We start from the raw sequence: 19,365 nt of genomic DNA on the forward strand, positions 1-19,365 counted from the left end.
CTCCTTGTTTACTTCGTGGTTAGGAATGTAGTACTGCGCCTGCACACTGGCCGCTCCGCCTCTAGCGTCTGTAGCATGTGACTCAAAACCTCGTGGTTCAAACTCAATCACCCCATTCTGGGAAATGGTTACACCCACTCCTGCTCTAGAACAGATAGGGACGCTACCACTGTCTGGGCTTGCAGGGAGTGTCCAATCCGGATGTGACAGCACGCTGACCCGGAAAAGGAGAGGGCCGGGGCAGTGGGGCTTCGGCCGCGGCTATGGAGGGAGCCGGTTACAGGGTAAGTACCAGAGACGCATTCTTTCTCTTTTTGTCAATGCGAAACTTCCCTCTCCGGTGACCTGCTTCTTTCTCAGGCCTTGCAGGGATTCTGGGAGCCCGGCACATCCTTAACAAGCACACCATTCCCTTAATAAACGCGCTGTCACCCCTTCCTTCCACTTCCTAGGGAGACTCATATCGTTTAGCTCTGCCCCTTGGGCTGCTGAGGCGCTCTTCTGGGCCCCGCCCTCTTTGGAATGCACTTTAGTCCTTCCCCGTCTTCCAGTGTCCCAGAGAAGCGTGGTCGGTATTCAGGCTTCACCTCGCCGACCCCCATCCCCTAGGTAAAGGTACCTCGGGGCCCCGCCCCCTGGTGAATAGCCCCTCCCCTGAGTCTGTTCCCATTGGCTCTCTTTGGGGCCCCGCCCCTTGGGCCCGCCCCTTAATGGTACCTGCTCCCAGGTGGTGTTTGAGAAAGGAGGCGTGTACCTGCACACCAGTGCCAAGAAGCACCAAGACCCGGACTCCCTCATCGCCGGCGTCATCCGTGTTGTGGAGAAGGTGGGCCCGGAGAGAGCAGGGCTTGGGCAGGCCCAGAGCGGGATGGAGGGCGGCACCTGTAGGAGTACAGTGTGGAAGTCAGCGATGGGATCTTAGGAAGGAGAGGTGGCTTTGCTTTCTAAGGCTGAGAGTTCAGAACTGGGAAGAAGTTTGGAAATAGGCTTTGGGGAGTTTGGAGGGTAGCCTTTCCAATCCCTCTTTCCTTCCCACAGGACAATGATGTCCTCCTGCACTGGGCTCCTATAGAGGAGGCTGGCGATTCCTCCCAAATCTTCTTCTCCAAGAAGGTAGGCTTCCTTGGCTTCCCCTTCTCTGCTTGCTTTTTTCTAGGTCGGAGCAGTCGAAAGCATTTGAAGGACTTGAGTAGAATTCCAGACCTACCATTGGGGCATGTATGAGCCTAGTTGGGACTTAAGTTCTCTCTGCCCCCCTGGTTTCCTCTTCTCTGTGAAATGAGGCTGAAGAAGCCCATTCACGGAAAGAAAGCAGACACCATGCGACTTGTGGCCGTGGAGACAGCGCCTGCTACCTCACCCCCTTTGCTTGTTGGGACAGCCCTGCCAGGGTGCAAGAGGACAACTCAGTCTGTGGATTCAGGTTCCAGGGGCTGTCAGCCCATATGGGCTTGAAGGAGCATATAAAAAGGGAAAAGGGGGCCAGTAGGGTACCAGTCACATCTATCCTTCTCATCAGGAAAAGCAAGAGATTTCCCAGAAGTCTTCTATATTGGTTAGGAGTTGCATTTGGGTGTTTGTAAATGAAACAGGAATGCCAGTGGCCTAAGTAAGACAGCAGTTCATTTCTCTTTTTGTACCAAGCCCAGAAGGCAGCAGTATAGGTTTATATGGTGTCAGTGACTCAGCTTCCTCCCGGCTTTGCTTCGTAATCCTCGGCACACGGCATCTCTCCTCAACATATCCTTGTGGCCCAAAAGGGCTGCTGGAGCTCCAGCCTTTTTCACTGTTTTTGTTCACTTTACGTGTGTATCTCAGGTGGGCAGAAGTGCTCTACTCATCATGATTACTCGAGGAAACATGCTGCCAGAGCAGCCACCATCCTAAAGGTCTCCACTCCTAGTGGTAGAAGGAAGTCTCTAGAAGTCTTGCCCTGGCAGTTAAATGGTCCATCTTGGAAGTGATATATCCAGCCCTTTGGCCAGAACTAGGTGCCTGTCTCCACTCAGCCGGTAGAGTTCAGTGAGCTATCATCCATCCTGATGTATGCCTGCGAGATGGACAGCTGCAAACATTTGACACGTAGTGCTACTAATTATCACTGTTTTGTGTAAATGTTGGCAAAAGTATAAAATTCTTGAGGTCACAAAACGGAGGGCAGAAACTACCCAGGGGCTGGTTTGGCAGCTTGTGGCAGCTGTCTGTGCCGCTCTTCCCTCATGGCACCCAGAGGCCTGCCTGAACAGGACGCTCACTCCTGTCGCTGCCTTTTTATCAGGAATTTCCTGAGCTGGGTGACCCTGAGGGCAAGTGCGGTGCCCTCTTTCTGCCTCAGTTTCTTTTGGTTCAGTGGGGCTACCTCCCAGGGTGGCCTCGAGGCTCAGATCTGGAATCTCCAAATCCACGGTCCCTCAGTCTCTTTTCCTGTCTTCCCCCAAGGACACCAGTGGGGGTGACTCCTGCACCTCTGAGGAGGAACCGACCTTTGACCCTGGCTATGAACCCGACTGGGCTGTCATCAGCACCGTGCGGCCACGGCCCCGCCACTCAGAGCCCAAGAGAGGTAGACTAACCTGGTGCCCGGGCTTGGGGGTGGGTGGGCAGGTGGAGACACATGACTTGCCCTCAGTGGTCATGGCTCCATGGGCTTTGCTGCCCTCAGTCAAGATGGCCACCCACACTGGCCTCCAGTCCCCGAGAGTGGGTGGGGGTTCAGGGTGGTCGCCAGCCCATGGCCAGTGTCTCTGGGGTATGCATCCTGGTCCACCCCTACCCCAGGCTCCCTGATTGACTGTGGGCACTCCCATGTAAGTCCTGCCCCTGGAGTCTTCCAGGCTGTGGGGTAATAGTCGCAGGGTGACAGGGTAATTCAGGCCATCCTGGAGTCACACGGGGGGCTGGGGGCACCAGAGGAGGTATCTAACCCCCAGGGAATGGAAAAGCCTTCCAGAAAGAGATGTTGCAAGAGACGGGCTCTGGGGGACGTGTGAGTGATTTCTCTCCCCACAGACAGGGCAGCCGTGGCAAGGCCAGAGGTGTGGGGTGCTGGGAAACCGCAGCCTTTTGCTGTGGCTGGAGTGTGGGATCCGGAGAGAAGAGAGGGTGGGAGGTGAGACACGGGGCGCAGGGGACAGACCTGAGGGGTTGAGGGGAGCCCAGGGAGATTTTAGAACAGGCACGTGTCTCCCCCGGGCTCCCCTTGTTTTCCTCAGTCCTTTCCTGGAGGGCCTGGGTTGACTGGGGTCGGGGCTGGAGTGGGGAGGCCTCTCAGGAGATGTCTGAGCCCCTCCCGCTACCTGTCCCCTCCAGGTGCGGAGCCCAGCTCCCCCCGGGGCTCCTGGGCCTTCTCGGTGAGTCTGGGGGAGCTCAGGTCCATCCGCCGTTCCAAGCCGGGCCTCAGCTGGGCCTACCTGGTGCTGGTCACGCAGGCTGGCGGCTCCCTGCCCGCCCTGCACTTCCACCGTGGGGGCACCCGCGCCCTGCTCCGCGTCCTCAGCCGCTACCTGCTCCTGGCCAGGTGAGCCTGGTCCCGGGCCACAGCCTGACCCCTCGGAGCTGGGAAGGAGATACAACCCAGATTGATTTTCAGGGCAGAAAAAGAGAATCAAGGGGCGTGGCGCGTATAACCCCGAGATAAAGGGTAGTTTGGCATCGGGCTGGACGGGCCCCAGATCACGGAAAGAGTTGGTCTCCTTTCCCTCAGTTTGTATTACTTTCTGGGGGGCCTGGGGGCAGAAAGCGCCTCTAGGCCACACCCCAGCACTTCCTGGGGCTGTCCCTCTGTGGCCTGTGCCTGAGTTGGTCACGCTAGCCAGGCGGTGAGAGGGCCTCGTTGGCCAGCCCTGGGACCCGGGCCGCCCCTGGGGTGCAGTTGTGGTCTCAGGCCTGGGATGGGGGTTCCCCACGGGCCGTCAGGACGCTGCCTGGGGTCGCCCACACGCCCCACTGCCCCCTGCAGCTCCCCGCAGGACTCCCGCCTCTACCTCGTGTTCCCCCACGACTCCTCAGCGCTCTCCAGCTCCTTCCACCACCTCCAGCTCTTCGACCAGGACAGCTCCAACGTGGTGTCTGTGAGTCCGCAGGGCCAGGCTGGCGGGCATGGGCAGCGCAGGGCGGACCGTGCTGGCGGCTAGGCTGTGACCACTCCTCTGCCCCATCCCCAGCGCTTTCTCCAGGACCCCTACTCCACCACCTTCAGCAGCTTCTCTCGTGTGACCAACTTCTTCCGGGGAGCCCTGCAGCCGCACCTGGAGGGGACCTCCCCTGACCTGCCCCCGGCCCCGGACGACGAGCCCGAGCCCGGGTTCGAGGTCATCTCCTGTGTGAGTATCCGCGTGGTCGCCTTTGCTCTCGCAGCCACCGTGGGCGCGGGGCTGCGTCTCCCTAGGCTCGGATTCTAACAGCGCCTCCCTCACCGGGCTGCTTGACGGGCTGTGCGGGAGGCGCTTGTGGCCGCTGCGCCTGGCGCCTGTGGTTAATGGTGGGGGGCTTCTCACTGAGCCACATAGGAGATGCTTCCAGCCCTGCATGTTCTGTGTGTCCGTCCAGCTGAGAGAGGCTCTGAGATGCCTTGGAGGGGGCCGGGGGGCAGGGCTGGGGACTGCTGGGCGGCCTAGGCCCTGGGCTCACCCGCCTCGCCTCGTGTCCCCCAGGTGGAGCTGGGCCCGCGGCCGGCCGTGGAGCGGGCGCCTCCCGTCACAGAAGAGGAGTGGGCCAGCCACGTAGGTCCCGAGGGCCGCCTGCAGCGGGTCCCAGAGCTGAAAGCCCGCATCTTCTCAGGGGTGAGGAACTGGGTGGGAGGGCAGGGAGGGGCAGGGCGGCGGGCAGCCAAGGGGAGGCCCCTCTGAGCTGCCTTCCACCTCTGCCCCCAGGGTCTGAGCCCCAGCCTGCGGCGCGAGGCCTGGAAGTTCCTCCTGGGGTACCTGAGCTGGGAGGGCTCGATGGAGGAGCACAAGGCCCACGTGCGCAAGAAAACGTGAGTGAGAAGGCACGGCCCCTGCCCTGCTGGGCTCAGCCCGACTGCCCCAGCCTCCCGAGTCCACTGGAGGTTTCTGATCAACCGCATATCCCTTGATCAAAGGGATCAGGGACATCAGCCCACACATAGCGGGATGGAGGCAGTGGGCCGGTGTCTGATGCCATTTTCATCCCTGGGCCATGCCATATCACCGATGTGCAGCGGGCTTCCTCCCCACCGTGCGGCCCCCTCTCCTGGCTTATCTTGTGCCTCTGCTGTGTATTCTGGTCCCTGCCCCTGGGGCTCTCTCTCCACTGGGGCTGACAGACTGTGAGCAAAGCCCACAAGGGTGTCCTGTGTCCCGAGAGACGCCGCAGAGGGGAAGTGCGGCGGTGAGCTGGGCTAAGCTTACCTTACTGCTCCCCTCTCCCCGCCTCAGGGATGAGTACTTCCGCATGAAGCTGCAGTGGAAATCTGTGAGCCCCGAGCAGGAGCGGAGGAACTCCCTGCTACACGGATACCGCAGCCTCATCGGTGGGTGGCGGCGGGGATGGGGGTGCCAGGCCAGAAACGAGGTCGTCTAGGGATGAGGGGGGGAGCAAGATGGGCGCAAGCAGGGGTGAGTGGCCAGGATGGCGAGGCGAGGCGCGGGGGGCGCTCCAGGCTTCCTGGGTTCAAATCTCTATTCACTGAGAGATCTCGGCAAGTGATGTGATCTCCCTGGGCTGCCGTGTCCCCACCTGTCGCTGGTTTGGTGACTGAGGCTGGGAGGGCGTGGCCAGCCCTTGAGTGTTGAGGTGCAGCACCTCCCGTGGGAGCAGCCCAGACGGTCTCTGGAGGGCCCACAGCTGCCTAGGCGTGCTGGCGGCCGGCAGGGACCGGACCCCGCTCCTTTCACACCTTCACTTTGTCCTCTGTCCCCGCAGAGCGGGACGTGAGCCGCACCGATAGGACCAACAAATTCTATGAGGGTCCCGAGAACCCAGGGCTGGGCCTGCTGAACGACATCCTCCTAACCTACTGCATGTACCACTTCGATCTCGGTGCGTTGCAATCCGGGGAGGGGCTGGGGCTGGCCTTCCAGGGGGCCGGGGGGCACTGCAGGCCTGGGCTGGGCCCTGACCCCGTGTCCCCCCAGGCTACGTCCAGGGCATGAGTGACCTTCTCTCCCCGATCCTCTACGTCACCCAGAATGAGGTGGACGCCTTCTGGTGTTTCTGCGGCTTCATGGAGCTCGTGGTGAGGCTCAGGGCAGGGGTGGGAGGCAGGTCCCTGACGGGCCCCGGGGGCTCTGACTCCTCACGAGGCCCTCTGCCCACAGCATGGGAACTTCGAGGAGAGTCAGGAGACCATGAAGCGGCAGCTCGGGCAACTCCTGCTGCTCCTCAGAGTGCTGGACCCACCGCTCTGCGACTTCCTGGGTACGTGTCTTGGCGGGTGGGGCCGGGGATGGTGGGGCCACAGATGACATCCAAACGTGTGGACGTGTGGATGTGGTCCAAAGGAGAAACAAGCCCCCAGAACCCAGAAGTGATGTGTAAAAGCAGGACCGCGGTGTGGAGCAAAATCTCGATAAATGGAGATGTGGGCACCCCCCGCCCGCCTCCCCGCCCGCCATGTCCCCGCTGCCCAGTGAGGTGGCTCCTCCGTGTCCCGTCAGTTATACTTTTCAGATGAAGGACCCGGGCCTGGTTCCTCACAACTCCCAGCTCCATCTAGCTCTTATCTGCACTCACCCCTGAGCCAGGGATTGGATACTGGTTCTTTGGGCTCCTGAGGGTGGGACTGCTGCATTTTTGGCTTTAAAATTTGTCTGCATTACTTGTTCAGTATAAAAAATGCAGGCAATTCAGGGAAAGGAAGTTGAAGTTGCTGTTGCTAGAACTGTTCTTTTGAACACAGATGGTGATAAATAAGCTAGTTGATTGGTGGACATTTCTTCACCGAAATTTAGGGTCACACTGGGGAGGGGAGACGTAGCTGGCCTCCCATCACTAAAGAGAAAACTACGGCTTAGAAAGCACACACCACTTCCAGGGACACTAGGACGTTAGCTGCCTCTCTCTGTCATTTGGAAGTTTTCTAAACCATCAGTTTTATCAACTATATGGTGTTCTGTTCCGTTTAAGGATGTACAAGAGTAGATTTAGCCTGACTTGCTGGACATTTAGGTTGTTTATAGTTTTTCACCATGATAAGTCTTTATTTGTGGGTAATGCTTTTAAATTCCAAGAAATGATTTCTATCCGCACATGTTTTTACATCTTTTGAAACATGCATTCCCATCACTGCTTTTCTGGAAAGGTCTGCCAGCTTACGTTTTCGCTAGCAGTGTACACCAGGGCCCAGTCGCTCACACCCCTCCCCACCAGCTTTGGGTGTTGACCAGATTGTTATTCTTCCTTTGAGTGGACTGGTTTTACTGCCTCCCTCCCACATGAGAGTGGAGACCAGGAGTGCCTCCTTGCATCTGGAGCCTGGAAGGCAGGATGGGAAGGGTTCCTGCTGACTGGAGCAGCTCCCCCCACCACCTTCTCCACCCCCATGAGCTCTCTATCCACTTGCGAGACTGGTGTGGGTTCTTAGCCACCAGCATGACTTCTTAGAGCCCAATCCAAACGTCAGGTGCCCTGTGAATTAGAGCGGGATTGGGGTTGATAGAGAGCATTGCCCATCCTGCCACTGTCCCCCGCTCCAGACTCCCAGGACTCTGGTTCTCTCTGCTTCTGCTTCCGGTGGCTGCTCATCTGGTTCAAGAGGGAATTCCCCTTCCCGGATGTCCTCCGGCTGTGGGAGGTGCGCCAGCTGGGTTGAGGGGGAGAACTGAGGCAGATAGACTGGAGGGCGGGCGGGGACGTTGACGGGAGGTGGGCAGGGCATGGGGCCGACCTGGGTGGGGCTGGTGGAGGCTTTGCCAGTGACCCCCCCCCCACCTCGGGCACCGCCAGGTGCTGTGGACAGGGCTCCCCGGCCCCAATCTGCATCTGCTGGTGGCCTGCGCCATCCTGGACATGGAGCGGGACACCCTCATGCTTTCCGGCTTCGGCTCCAATGAGATCCTGAAGGTGAGACCCTGGGTCCCTCCCAGTCCCCTCCCCTGGAGGCACATCAGCAGGGTGTGAGCTCTGTGGAGGTGGGCACCTCCCCTGTGCTACAGTCCTTTTGGGTGGTGGGTCCTCAGAATAGGGTTGTTGAAAGTGTGGTGAGCTAAGCTGTGGGCACAGCGGCTGGGGGCGCTCTGTGCGTCTCCTGCCCCGTCTTATCGCCGGGTCCCTCAGAGAGCATGTGGCCCCTGCAGGAGTGGGCCACCTGCCCCTCCCCCAGTGCACTAGTGTGGGGCGGGCCCTTCCCCTCCTTGTATGCTGTGCCTGGCAAGCAGCCTGAGAGCATGACCTGTCCTGATCCCCGGGCTCCACTATGAACCCTAAGAGGGCCAGCCCCTTGTGTCTTCCCTCCACTGTGTCCCCAGCAAGAGGCACAGAGCAGGCGCTGGGGTGGTGGTGGTTGAGTACTGGCTGGCAGGCAGGCGGGCCTGACCTACCCCTCCCGCAGCACATCAACGAGCTGACCATGAAGCTGAGCGTGGAGGACGTGCTGACACGGGCCGAGGCCCTCTACCGGCAGCTGACCGCCTGCGGGGTGAGTCCCTGACCCCTCCCCAAACCCTCCCCCCAACCTCTAGGAAACCTCTGACTTGACGCTCCTACCCCCCACCCCACAACCTTGCAGGAGCTACCCCACAACGTGCAGGAGGTCCTAGGCTTGGCGTCGCCCGCAGAGCCCCAAAGCCCCTCACCCTCTGCCTCCCCACTGCCGCTGTCGCCCACCCGGGCCCCACCGGCTCCCCTGCCCCCGGCGGACACGGCCACAGCCACGCAGCCTGACAGCAGCCTGGAGATCCTGCCTGAGGAGGAGGACGACGAGGAAGGCGTCGAGTCGTAACCGTGCTGGGTGACCACAGCAGCCCCACAGGACTAGACACTTTATCCAGCTCCCCCCCCACGACCCCGCCCCTGCTGGAGTCTGGGGACGCAGGAGCAGAGGGGCGGGGCCCTCCACCCACGCCTCCCTTCTCTCCGCTGATTTCTTGAAACTGACACTTTCCTGTCCAGGTGGCCTCGAGGGGGTGGAGGAGGAAGGCCACCACGCTGGCTTGGCCCTGGATGGGGATGCGGGTGGTGGCAGCTCATGGTCTCCCCAGACCGCTCTGCAGAGTCGATGTCTGACTGCTGTGACCCTGATCTGGTCGATGAAGTGTAAGAAGCAGCCCCTTGGGGGTGGGTGAGTGATGGGTGGTTGTGGAGGCAGGGCTCCCTTACCTGCCTGAGTTTGGGGCTTTTGGAGGAGCGAGGATGGGGTACTGGTGTGCGGCCGCCACGTAGTAGATGAACTGGGGTAATCCCGGACCTAACTCAATGGCAGGGCCTGCGCTCGGCCCTGCCTACCAGCTTCTTGTTATGAGAAAAATAAACTCGTGTTTCATCCACTGTCAGCTGGGCTTTTACTTGCACAAGGATGCATCGGTGTCGTTTACAACTGTGAAGGGCACTATGATTACCACTGTTTACCAGTGGCGCAAAGCGGTGTCCATCCTGTACCTCCTACTACCCCAAGCGGAGCCCCACGGCGCAGGAAGGAGGAGGACCTCTTCCGGGGCTCCCGGACAGGCGCAGCGCCTTCTACCGCGAAGGCTTCAGGTTCTCCTTCCTGCGAACTGGGGAAACAAACGGTTGAGCGAGGGGAGGGGCGGGACCACACGGCTGATTCCAAAAGTACTTTAATACTGGCTCTTCTTTAGGGTCGAGTGCGCGGCGGTTACCGCATGTGAGGCTGGAGAGTGGGTGCCCTGCCCACTTTCGAAGGGGCACCTGTGGTGGTGGTGGTGGTGCTGGTGGTGGGAGGGCGTCAGGTGCCCATGCCCCACCTTGTTGACAATCCGGGGCTCCTTCAGGCTGCTGCTAGAGCCAGAGCCGGAGATCCGACTGTTGATCAAGATTGCGGCCCGCAGCGCCGACTTGACTGCCGTCTCCACCCAACCGTGCGGGTAGGCCGTGTGCTCCCCGGCGAAGTAGATGCGGCCATAGGGCACCGACCAATCGAACTCCCGCCCCTCGTCCTTGTCGGTTTGAAAGAGCGTCGGCGGCTGCACCACGAAGCCGCCCTGGCTGTGCGGGTCCTCCGCCCAGCGCTTGATGATACCGGTGCCGTCCCAAAGTCGGTACGCGATGGGCCCGTGCAGCGCCGCCACGTCGTCGAGCGCCAAGCGCAGCGATTCAGCCAGGCTCCGGCCGGCGAACGGGGCCGCCGCGTCCGACCACGTGTACGAGGCGAGCAGCAGCGCGCCGTCGCCCGGCGCTGGGTAAAAGATCACCCGTGACGGGCGGTCGGTGCTCGAGTGGCCGCCCTCGATGTGTTCGTCGTGCCAGAAGGGCCGGCGGAAGCTCAGGAACACCTTGGTGGCCGGCACGTAGTGCAGCCCGCGCACCGCCTCCTGCCGCCTGCGCGTCAGCGGCGGAGTGAAGGCGATGCGCTGCAGTGCCGGCCCGCTCACAGTCAGCAGCACCACGTCGGCCATCATGGACTTCAGGTTCCGGGTCCGGCGCGAGGGCTTGATGTGCACTTTCACCTCGTGCGTGCCCTGCTTAATCGCCACGACGGGCGCGTGCAGCAGCACCGGCCCCGACAGCGAGCTCAGCAGCGCGCGCGGCAGCAGGTCCCAGCCGCCCACGATGCGGCTGTACCTGCGGGCAGGGCGCGAGTGTGATGGGCTCTGGGGCCCCGCCCCTCCCCAGCGGCCCCCATCCCGGGGAGCTACCCGTTTCAGGTCTCACCTGCCGGTTCCCTCTAATTCCCCGCCTCCTCGTCCACCGCCCCCCTCGCCCGTCCCAGACGCCCCTCGAGGCCGGGAGGTAGAGCGATGTGACCCGGACACGCCATCTCGGCCCCTCTGGACCACGCCCCTCTCCAGGAACCTTCCTTCCTCCAGAGGACCCCAGACGCAGGGAGAGTGCAGGCGGGGCCTAGCGTGTCTCCCCGCCCCTTGTCCCGGCCCCGCCCCATCCACATGCCCCGCCCACTTGTGGCCGCCCGGATCCGCCCCTCAGTCTCACCGGAGCCGGTCGCTGAGGCAGCTGTGGGCCCGCAGGGCCTCGGCGAAGCTGAGATAGAAGAAGCCGTCCTTGGACATCACGTCTCCTAGGAGCCGCACGGCCGGCTGGCTCAGGTTCCCCTCCCCAAGGAGGTATTCCTGGGGACGGCGCGGCCCGCGTCAGGGCCCAGGCAGGCCAGGCCGACCAGCTCCGTCCCTACTCCCGGGGGGCGGGGGAGGGGGCGCTTCCCGCGGAGCCTCTCGCTTTGTGTCGGTTCCCTGGACCTTGGCGATACGGTCCCTCCTCTTGTGACAGATGAAGGAAACCAAAGCCCAGAGAGGGGCGTGTCCAGCCTCGTCAGGAAAGGAGGTAGTGGCAAGCCCAAGCCCGGCATCCCCGGTTCCTGCCTTCTGACTCCGTCGGCGCCTAAGCCCCAGGAGCACCCTCCTTGTCCGACTCCCGCTCAGGTAGCGACACGGAGGCCCCACTCACCAGGAGCGTGTGCCTTTCAAACTTCATCATTGCCTTCTTGCAGCCCAGTGTCCGGAGGTCTTTGATGGCCTGTGGTGGGACAAGCTGCTGAGCTGTGGGGACAGGACCTGGGAGGCCCTGCCCACCTCTCTTGCCCACGGCCGCCCATTTACTGCTCTCATTCGAGCTCCCAGGACGTGACCCATGCTGTGCCCTCAGCTCTGCCCTCCACTGCAACTCAGTGTCTCCCCCTGGGAAGTCTTTCCGAGTCACAGCGTCACACAGCCCTGGTTGGGTGTTATTCTGCCTGCCTGTCCAGCTCTCGGCCCTTCACAGGCAGGGATGGAGCCGATCTCAGTCGGCCCTGTGTCCTTCTGGTGCCCAGTAATTATTTGTCATCTGGATCGCCGTGCATCCAGACAGAAGCCGAGTCAGCCATCAGCCCTGACAGGGCATGACTCCTCCCGGGGAGTTATTCTTGGCACCTCCCCTAGCCCAGCCTTCCCGTGGCTCCCCAGCGCCTGCAGCCACAGAGTTCCAGCCCTCGGCCTGGCGTTCAAGGCGGCTGCCAGGCCCTTGGTCACCATCCCTTAGGGCAGCTCTGGTCTACAGCTCAGTGTCCCGTGCCCAGACCGCCCTCTGGCCCCCCACCTCCGCGCCCCTGCTCCTGCTCCCCCATATCATCTCTGCAGGGCACCTGAGTGGCCATCGTTCACCGCTCTGTTCCCATCCTGGAAGCCTCCTGCCCCTCTGATTTCAGCCCTCTCTGTCCACCTGGCTTCTCCCAGGTGGCCAGGGAACTCCCCGAAGGTGTCCCTTCACTCACACTCACCCTTCCCCTCATGTTTTCCTGGACTCCCTAAACTGGGCAGTGCCAGGGCACAGAAAAGACCTCCACTAAGTGCCCACCCTTGAGGTGGTCCAGGCCACTGAGAAGGGGATGGGAGATGGGGATCAGCAGTAATTAAGGGGAACCTAAAGACGGAAGAGCCAGTGACGGGAGACCAGAAGGAATGGGAAAACAAACGGTAGCCAGGTCAGGAGGAGGAATGTGGGCCTGGGAGGACGGGGCAGGGGAACGGGGCTGCAGGGCTCGCGGATGCACCTACCCTGTTGAGAGCCATCTGGTAGATTTCTTCGGGTGAGCGGCCCTTCTCCTTGGGGCTCAGCTTGTAGCCTAGCTTCTCAGGCATTTTCTCCACCACGTAGTTACGCAGCTTCACCTCGTTCACCTCTGTCCACGTGTTCTCGTCGTACTGGGTGAATTTGGTCAGGTTGAGGCCCAGGCTCTTGCAGAGCTCATGGAGGATCCTGAGGGGGTGGAGGTGCCTGTGAGAGTCGGGCGGGGGCGGGGACCCCTCTCCCCAGCAGGGCTTGGAGAAGGGAAGGGCGTAGGTGGGGCAGCTGGTTTTGGGGTTTAGGGATGGGCTAGATTGGGGGTCCTCGGTGCCAGGGACCAGGGACTGAAATGGGAACAAGGCTGGAAGGCAGAGGGTTAGGGTTTGGAGCGGGAGTTCAGGGCTTGCTTTCACTGGGGGTGAAGTGGGATAGTGACAGAGTGGGCTGGATGGGGTGGGAGCTGGGGGTGGGGAAAGGACCAGGGTCGGGGACGGCAGAGCTGGGGGTCTGGAAGGGCTGGACACGGTGGCCTGGGCGCTTCAGGGGTGCGGTGGTGGGGCTAGAGGCGGGAGGCCAGATTTGGGGGCGGAGTCTAGGCCTGACTTGACCAGGGCAGCAAGTTTAGGGTCCGGGTTGGTCTGTGCTGGCATTGGAGCAGTGATGGAGCCGAGCATCCCACTGAGCCTTGGCTCGGGGCTGGGGTGGCCTCGCACCTGCTTGGCTGCCAGGCCCGGCCTCACCTGTGTGAGCTGGGCATCCGCATGGCCCCCAGTTCCCCAATCCAGCCTGTCTTCCGGTCGCGGTAGGTGAGGATGCGGCCCCCAATCCTGCTGTCTGCCTCCAGGATGGTGACCTGGGGAGAGGCGGCAAGCAGGTCTTCCAGCTCTTCCCACTGGCCCCCATCCCCACTCTGTGGCAGCCCCCCTGCACCCCGCCTTCCATCCCCACAGCAGCAAAGATGGAGACCAGAGAAGGACCCTTTTTTATGGGGAGGTGAGGGGCTGGCAGGAGAACAGAAAGTCACAGTGAACATGTACAGTGTGACGGTTGGTTTCCAGACTCAGCAGGAAGGCTGCTGGGCAGATTTCAGAGGGACTTCCCAGCTTAGGGAGTAGGGAGATTCCCTGTGCAGACTAAAGCCATTGGCCCGGCCCATACTCATTCTTGGATTCAGTGAGGGGGACAGTGGTGCGACTTCAGGGGGCACTTCCCCTGTCTGGACTTTCCTTCCCTCTCCACCAACACAAATCCCCCCCAGGAGCTGGGCGGAGGTTTCCAGGGACTTCATTCTAGGATGAGAGTGGGGCAGGGGAAGTGAAAGGTCTCAGCGCAGACACGCGCAGTCTCTCTGGGTTTCATGTTACTGCAGAGGGTTCCAGGCCCCCGACCCCCAGACCACAAGGAAAGCAGAAATCCCTCTCCCCTCCCCCCATCATCCCCACCCCTCCACCCAGGACTCCCAGCTGCAGCAGGAAAGACTCGAAGTAGACCTCCAGCATCACTTCTCACCTTGTGTCCAGCATCGCTGAGCACCTTGGCAGCCACCAACCCAGCCACGCCTGCACCAACCACAACCACCCTCCGGGGGTTCAAGGTCCGATTGAGGCCCAAGGTCACGACTTTGAGCAGCTGCTCGTAGTCTGGGTCGTGCATGCATTTCTCGAAGGGGTCATAGATGTGGGCCGTCTGCCAGTCCAGGGAGGCCGCCAGGCTGAGGAAGACGGGGACCAGGGCGAGGAGGCGCCAGGCTGGGGGCAGGAGGACAGGGTCAGTGGGCAGGTCAGCAGGTGTGTGGACAGGGGCTGCTGGAGCAAAGCAGGTTCTGCCCCCTCCCCTCCTGACTTACCCAAGGGGTCCATGACTCTCGTGTCTGGGTTGGAGATGTGTCTGGGTCGGAGGGGAAGCAAGGCCACTGTGACAGGAGCCTGCGTCCCCCAAGCCTGGCCCGCTGGGGGCTGCCGGCTCCCACCTCAGCCCTCGCCCCTAGGGCCGTGTGCGTCCCCTAACCCTGGGCTGGCTGGCTCCTGGCTCCTGCCCAGCGCCGCTCTCCTGTCCTGCCTGTCTCTTCTCTGTGCGTTCTGTCTCACCTCCTCTGGTCTCCTTGCTACTCCCGCCTCTGCCCGGCTAGCCCTGTCTCCCCGTCCCCCGTCTGGGTCTGTGGGGCCCCGTCTGTCCGCAGCCTCCTTGCCACCTCGGGCTCCAAGGCGCACCCCTCTCTCCTCCGGCCCCTCTGCTCATCTGCCTGCCACCGTGTCCCCCTCGCTGGCCTTAAACCCAGCGGCACCCCGCCCTCCCCTCCCTTTTGGGAAACCCAGCTGTGGGAAATGAAACTCCGTTCCTGGGCTGCCGGTCAGATGCTCAGAATCTACTCAAGGCTGGAGCGGGTCGGGGGTGGGGGGAGCACATCAATCTGTTTTCTTCCTCTTGCCCCAAATAGTTCAGGGGCAGCTGGGCGGCTGCAAGTACACGCTCAGGTGACCGTGCTGACTGTGGGGGCTGCCCCCGGCCCGCTCTGAGCCCCTGGTCCCCCTGAGCTGGCCCCTGTGCCTGCCCTCTGTTCTGCCTCCTTCTCAAGGCGGGGGCGGGGGCGGGTGCGTTTCTGGCCTTGAGGCAGCATGCTCCCAGGGACAGCTGAGTCCTGTCCTGAGTCCTCCTGGGTGTCAGCCATCTTGGTGCCCTGGAGGGTCCTCACTGGCTCCCCTCCTATCCATGTGGCCGCTCTGAACCTGTTTCCTGCTCAGTGAAATGGGCACAGCAGGGGGACCCGTGGGCAGCAGGGAGAGCTCTGGGCAAGCCTGCCCAGGTCCCGAGCCCGGCACCTGCCAGCGGACACTCGGGGAAGGCCTTCCCTTTGTGGCTCGGGCCTGCATCTGTCAAGTGGAGGCCACTGCGGCACTGGTGGGAACAGGCAGTGAATCCAGGTCGGGGCCAGGAACAGCCCCTGGGGTCAGGACTAAAAGCTGCTTCTTAGGAAATACCAATGAGTGCTGCCCAGGGGGATTCAGTGAAGACCCCTAAACCCCAGCCCTGCACTGGGAGTGCTCCCTGCGCCTGCACTGGGAACCACTGTGACGCTTCACTCAGGCCAGGGCGTGGGGGTGGGGGCGACCTCAGAGAAACCGCTTGGGTTCTTCTGCCTGTCCCTGCCTTTGGCCATCGCCACTCGCTGCCTGTGGGTGCTCTTCTCCTGAGAGGTGAGCTGCAGGCAGGGAGAAGAGGCTGACCTGCCTCCAAGGAACCCCCACCTGGCTCACGGCTTCAGGGCTTTAGCCAAGGGATGTACGATGGGTCCCTTGAAGGGGTGGGGGGGTGTGGAGAGGCGATTGTGGGGACTTTTCTTGGGGTTGGAGGAGAGAGCACCAGGCGGGCGGGTGGTGAGGAGGAAAGGCAGAGGGCAGCGGGTCCTTTCAGCTGATGGGAAAACCCAAACCTTAAATCAAAGAGGGATGTGGTCTGGTGGAGGTAGGGAATTGGGGAGTGCGCAGAGTGAGTCAGAAGGCATCTGAAACGGGTGGGTGGAGAGACGTGGCCAAGAAGGAAACAGAATCAGTGAACTGGACAGAGCCTCGGAGACAAAGCCAAGGGCGAGTCAAGGACTCTCCCCTCTCTGAGCCGGTCTGTGATCAGAGCTTTGCACTGGACAGAGGAGAAATCTGAGGCTCAGAGGGACCGGGGAGCGCCCCCGGACCTGCCCAAGGCCCCAGAACTGGCAGGCCTTCCCGTCGCAGAGCCCACCAGCTCCCTTCAGTGCCTGGAGGGTGGGAGCGGCACCTGGTCAGGCCCTCTGAGGGAGGGAACTGGCTTGTCCCGGCAGGGCGGGGGTGGGCATTTGCACTGGGGGCCCCCGTGGGGAACCGCAGAGCTGGGAGTCCAGCTGACCTCAGGTCCCCGTGCCCTGCCCAGAGGCCCCTCTGCTCTACAGGCCAAACAGCACAGCGATGGCCCCACAAAGGAAGTGGCAAGAACAGGGACACAGAAAGGGTGGAGGCAGTGGAGCCAAGGGGCTCCAGGGCATGTCTGGGCGTGTCCAGGCGGTGTTCTTAACCACTTGGTTATTAGCTCAGGTTCGTGGACTGGGGGCGGGCCGGCCATTGGGACCATCTTTGTGGGGTGGTCCCATGCACTGCAGGATGTGAGAGGAGTACCACTGGCCTCTGGATGCCAGCAGCACTTTGCCCCTCAAGGCTTAACCCCCACCGATGTCTGCATTCCCAGGCTGGGGGGAAGCACTGGGCTAGGGCTTGGTTGATGTTGGGTGAAACGCCCAAGAGCAGCCAGATGTGATCCAGGAAACACCTGGCAGGAGGAAAAGTCGATCGAACAGGTTACTCTGGGGTCAAGAGATTGTGAGTCTTTTGGGGATTGCTTGGGTAGAAACGGGACCTCTCAGAGTCATTCCTGATAATATCAAAGAGATCGGTGTTAGGGTTGATTTCGGGGTGAAAATTAGGGGCAGGAAAATGGGGGTTAGGTTAGCTTGGGTTTCCAAAGCTTGTGAGCAGGAGACACAAGACGCACCAGGCCGCCCACCAAATCCAGTACCGGTTGCTTCAGTTGATTTGGAGGTGCTTTTGGTGTTTCTAAAAACAATGTCAACCCTCTCAGATAAAAATTGTCTTTTGGGAGAAAGCCCTACCTTATTTGACTTGCTTCTGGAACCTTGATGACAGTTCTAACCGGTTTAGGTCACCTCCAGAGCAGCCAGAGACCTGGCTCTCGCCCCCCAGGAGCCTCCATGGCCCCTCAGGACAGCTAACAGTGATGGCGGCCACAGTGATGGGCAGGGGACAGGGCTAGACCCTCACATATGTTCTTTCCTCTGGGTCAACAAAGACCCCGAGTTGTTCTTTAGTTGCTCAGTCATTCTGACTCTCTGAGACCACATGGACTACAGCCTGCCAGGCTCCTCTGTGCATGGGATTTCCCAGGCAAGAATACTGGACTGGGTTGTCATTTCCTTCTCCAGGGGATCTTCCCAACCAGGGGTTGAACCTGCACCTTCTGCATTGGCAGGTACGTTCTTTACCACTGAGCCACCAGGGAAGCCCAAGACCCTGCACAGTCAGTATTAGAACTTCCACCATGTCTCAGAGGAGGGCAGGGCCAACTCGGAGGATGCCAAGGGCCCCAGGAGGGAGTCAGGGGTCCTGACCTGGAGGGGCAGGGGGCACATAGAGTGGAAGGCAGACAGACTTACCTGAGGTCCCTTCCCCTAGGGCGCCCCGCCCCTCCTTCCCTGGTTTCCAGAACCCCAGGGCTACTGTGGGGGCACTCACTGCATGGCTGGCTCTGGCAGGCTCTCTCAGTGCCCATGGCCTTTCTGGTTAGCCCGGGACGGACGTCATCGTCGGGTGAGGGTGAAACCGGGGTGAGTGGCTCTGGCTCTGTCCTGTTTCCCCTGTTAGACTGGAGATGCCAGGGTCCTGGTGTGGGGCTGGAGCAGCTGGGAGGCTGTGGAGCGTAGGCCCTCCTGTCTCGAAAGCTTTTTGTTATGAGAAATTTCAAAAAATAGAGAGACTAGGATGATGAAGCCAGGTGCCTTGATCACCGCCTAGTCTTATTTCATTTACACTCTCTCCCTCCCCCACTGGATTACTTTGACATTACTCTTTCTTTGGAGGTAAATGCTTGAGAGTGTTTCTTTAAGACAGGGATTGGCAAACTTTTTCTATAAACATTTGAAGCTTTGGGGGCCCCGTGGTCTCTGCCTGGCCTACTCAACTCCATCCTTCCACAGTCACGTGTAAATGGATCGGTGTGGCTGGGTTGGGTTTCAATAAAACTTTATTTGCAGAAACAGGAAGTGGGGCCATAGTTTGCCAACCTCTGCTCTGAAAGATATGCATTAATTTTTACTAAAATTCCAGTATTATCATCACATTAAAAAATGACATAAAACCAATGCTTATACTTCCCTGATTGACTCAAAACATGTTTGTTTTTTTTTAAAACAACAGCTGAATCAACATTCAAAGAGCCCACACTGCATCTGAGTGATACTATCCTTGTCATTAATTGTCACTTTCAGCTTAGTGGATTTGGGGTCTGTGTTCCTAGAACTGGGAGAGTTGGGGGGATCTGATGAGACCCCAGGCTTGGCCTGAGCCTGGGAGAGAAGCCCACCAGATCTGATCACTGCTTCAAGGACATTTCTGGACGTCTGAACCAGGATGGGTCTGAGGTGAGGTGTGGGCAGTGCCCAGGTGAGGTACTGGAGTCCAAAGAAAGGGACCAGGGCTGAGGTGTGTGAGGGCTGTGGGACAGACAGGCCCAGGGGCGGCTCGGGACAGTTAGGTCTGGGTGGTGTCCATGAGCAGACCTGACTTGTGAGGGTGAGGCAACTCGTTCCTGGGACGTTCTGCAGAGAGCCGCTGCTCTGAAGGAAGACTGAGGCTTTTTTTGGCTGTGTTGTGCACCAGCTCAACTTCCCTGACCAGGGATTGAACCTGTGGCTCCTGCAGCAGAAGCAGAATCTGAGAAAGTCCCAGGAGGGCAGATTTTCAAAGCACCCAGGCGATTTCAAGGTTGACTGAAAACCTCAGGAGCAGTGGTGTGCCGGAGCCAGCTCACACCTTTTCACGAGAACTATTTAATTTGCAGATCTCTTTGCAGTTTTGGTTTGTGAACCATTATTAAAAGATGAAAATATTTACAATGAGTCTTATTAAAAACAAGGGTAAAACTCAAAACCCATCCCTTAAGTATTTGATTACCTTTTACTATTACACA

At 60.4% G+C, this 19,365-nt stretch overlaps 2 protein-coding genes and 1 long non-coding RNA gene across 5 annotated transcripts in view; 2 read left to right on the forward strand and 1 right to left on the reverse strand.

The window, feature by feature from the left end:
• Nucleotides 1-242: 242 nt before the first annotated feature.
• Nucleotides 243-9,449, forward strand: TBC1D17 (TBC1 domain family member 17). The gene is given in 17 exon segments (NM_001102012.2): nt 243-284; nt 728-826; nt 1,039-1,113; nt 2,440-2,563; nt 3,310-3,517; nt 3,959-4,070; nt 4,164-4,322; nt 4,653-4,781; nt 4,872-4,975; nt 5,397-5,491; nt 5,884-6,000; nt 6,096-6,196; nt 6,279-6,378; nt 7,656-7,753; nt 7,906-8,022; nt 8,510-8,596; nt 8,687-9,449. Coding segments are annotated over 17 exon segments (1,959 nt in total). The 5' UTR covers nt 243-263; the 3' UTR covers nt 8,900-9,449.
• A 269-nt stretch (nt 9,450-9,718) lies between these two features.
• IL4I1 (interleukin 4 induced 1) overlaps nt 9,719-19,365 on the reverse strand; it is a 34,221-nt gene continuing 24,574 nt past the window's right edge. For 2 of the 3 annotated variants that reach the window (XM_015458234.3, XM_059877085.1), the window contains exons 3-9: nt 17,913-18,118; nt 14,146-14,384; nt 13,377-13,489; nt 12,627-12,828; nt 11,539-11,607; nt 11,068-11,204; nt 9,719-10,698 (exon numbers count right to left, since the gene is read on the reverse strand). In XM_015458234.3, the coding sequence (XP_015313720.1) occupies nt 9,735-10,698; nt 11,068-11,204; nt 11,539-11,607; nt 12,627-12,828; nt 13,377-13,489; nt 14,146-14,384; nt 17,913-17,949 (1,761 nt within the window). In that variant the 5' untranslated portion in view covers nt 17,950-18,118 and the 3' untranslated portion in view covers nt 9,719-9,734. Of the gene's footprint in view, nt 10,699-11,067; nt 11,205-11,538; nt 11,608-12,626; nt 12,829-13,376; nt 13,490-14,145; nt 14,385-14,482; nt 14,524-14,723; nt 14,815-17,912; nt 18,119-19,365 lie in introns of those variants that run through there. The other variant, XM_015458235.3, reaches the window with a different exon arrangement.
• LOC107131441 (uncharacterized) lies at nt 11,204-19,284 on the forward strand. The gene is made up of 2 exons (XR_009491195.1): nt 11,204-11,513; nt 14,091-19,284. It is a non-coding gene; the product is annotated as an uncharacterized lncRNA (long non-coding RNA).

Source organism: Bos taurus, chromosome 18 (assembly GCF_002263795.3).
Source record: "Bos taurus isolate L1 Dominette 01449 registration number 42190680 breed Hereford chromosome 18, ARS-UCD2.0, whole genome shotgun sequence".
NCBI classification, from domain to species: domain Eukaryota; kingdom Metazoa; phylum Chordata; class Mammalia; order Artiodactyla; family Bovidae; genus Bos; species Bos taurus.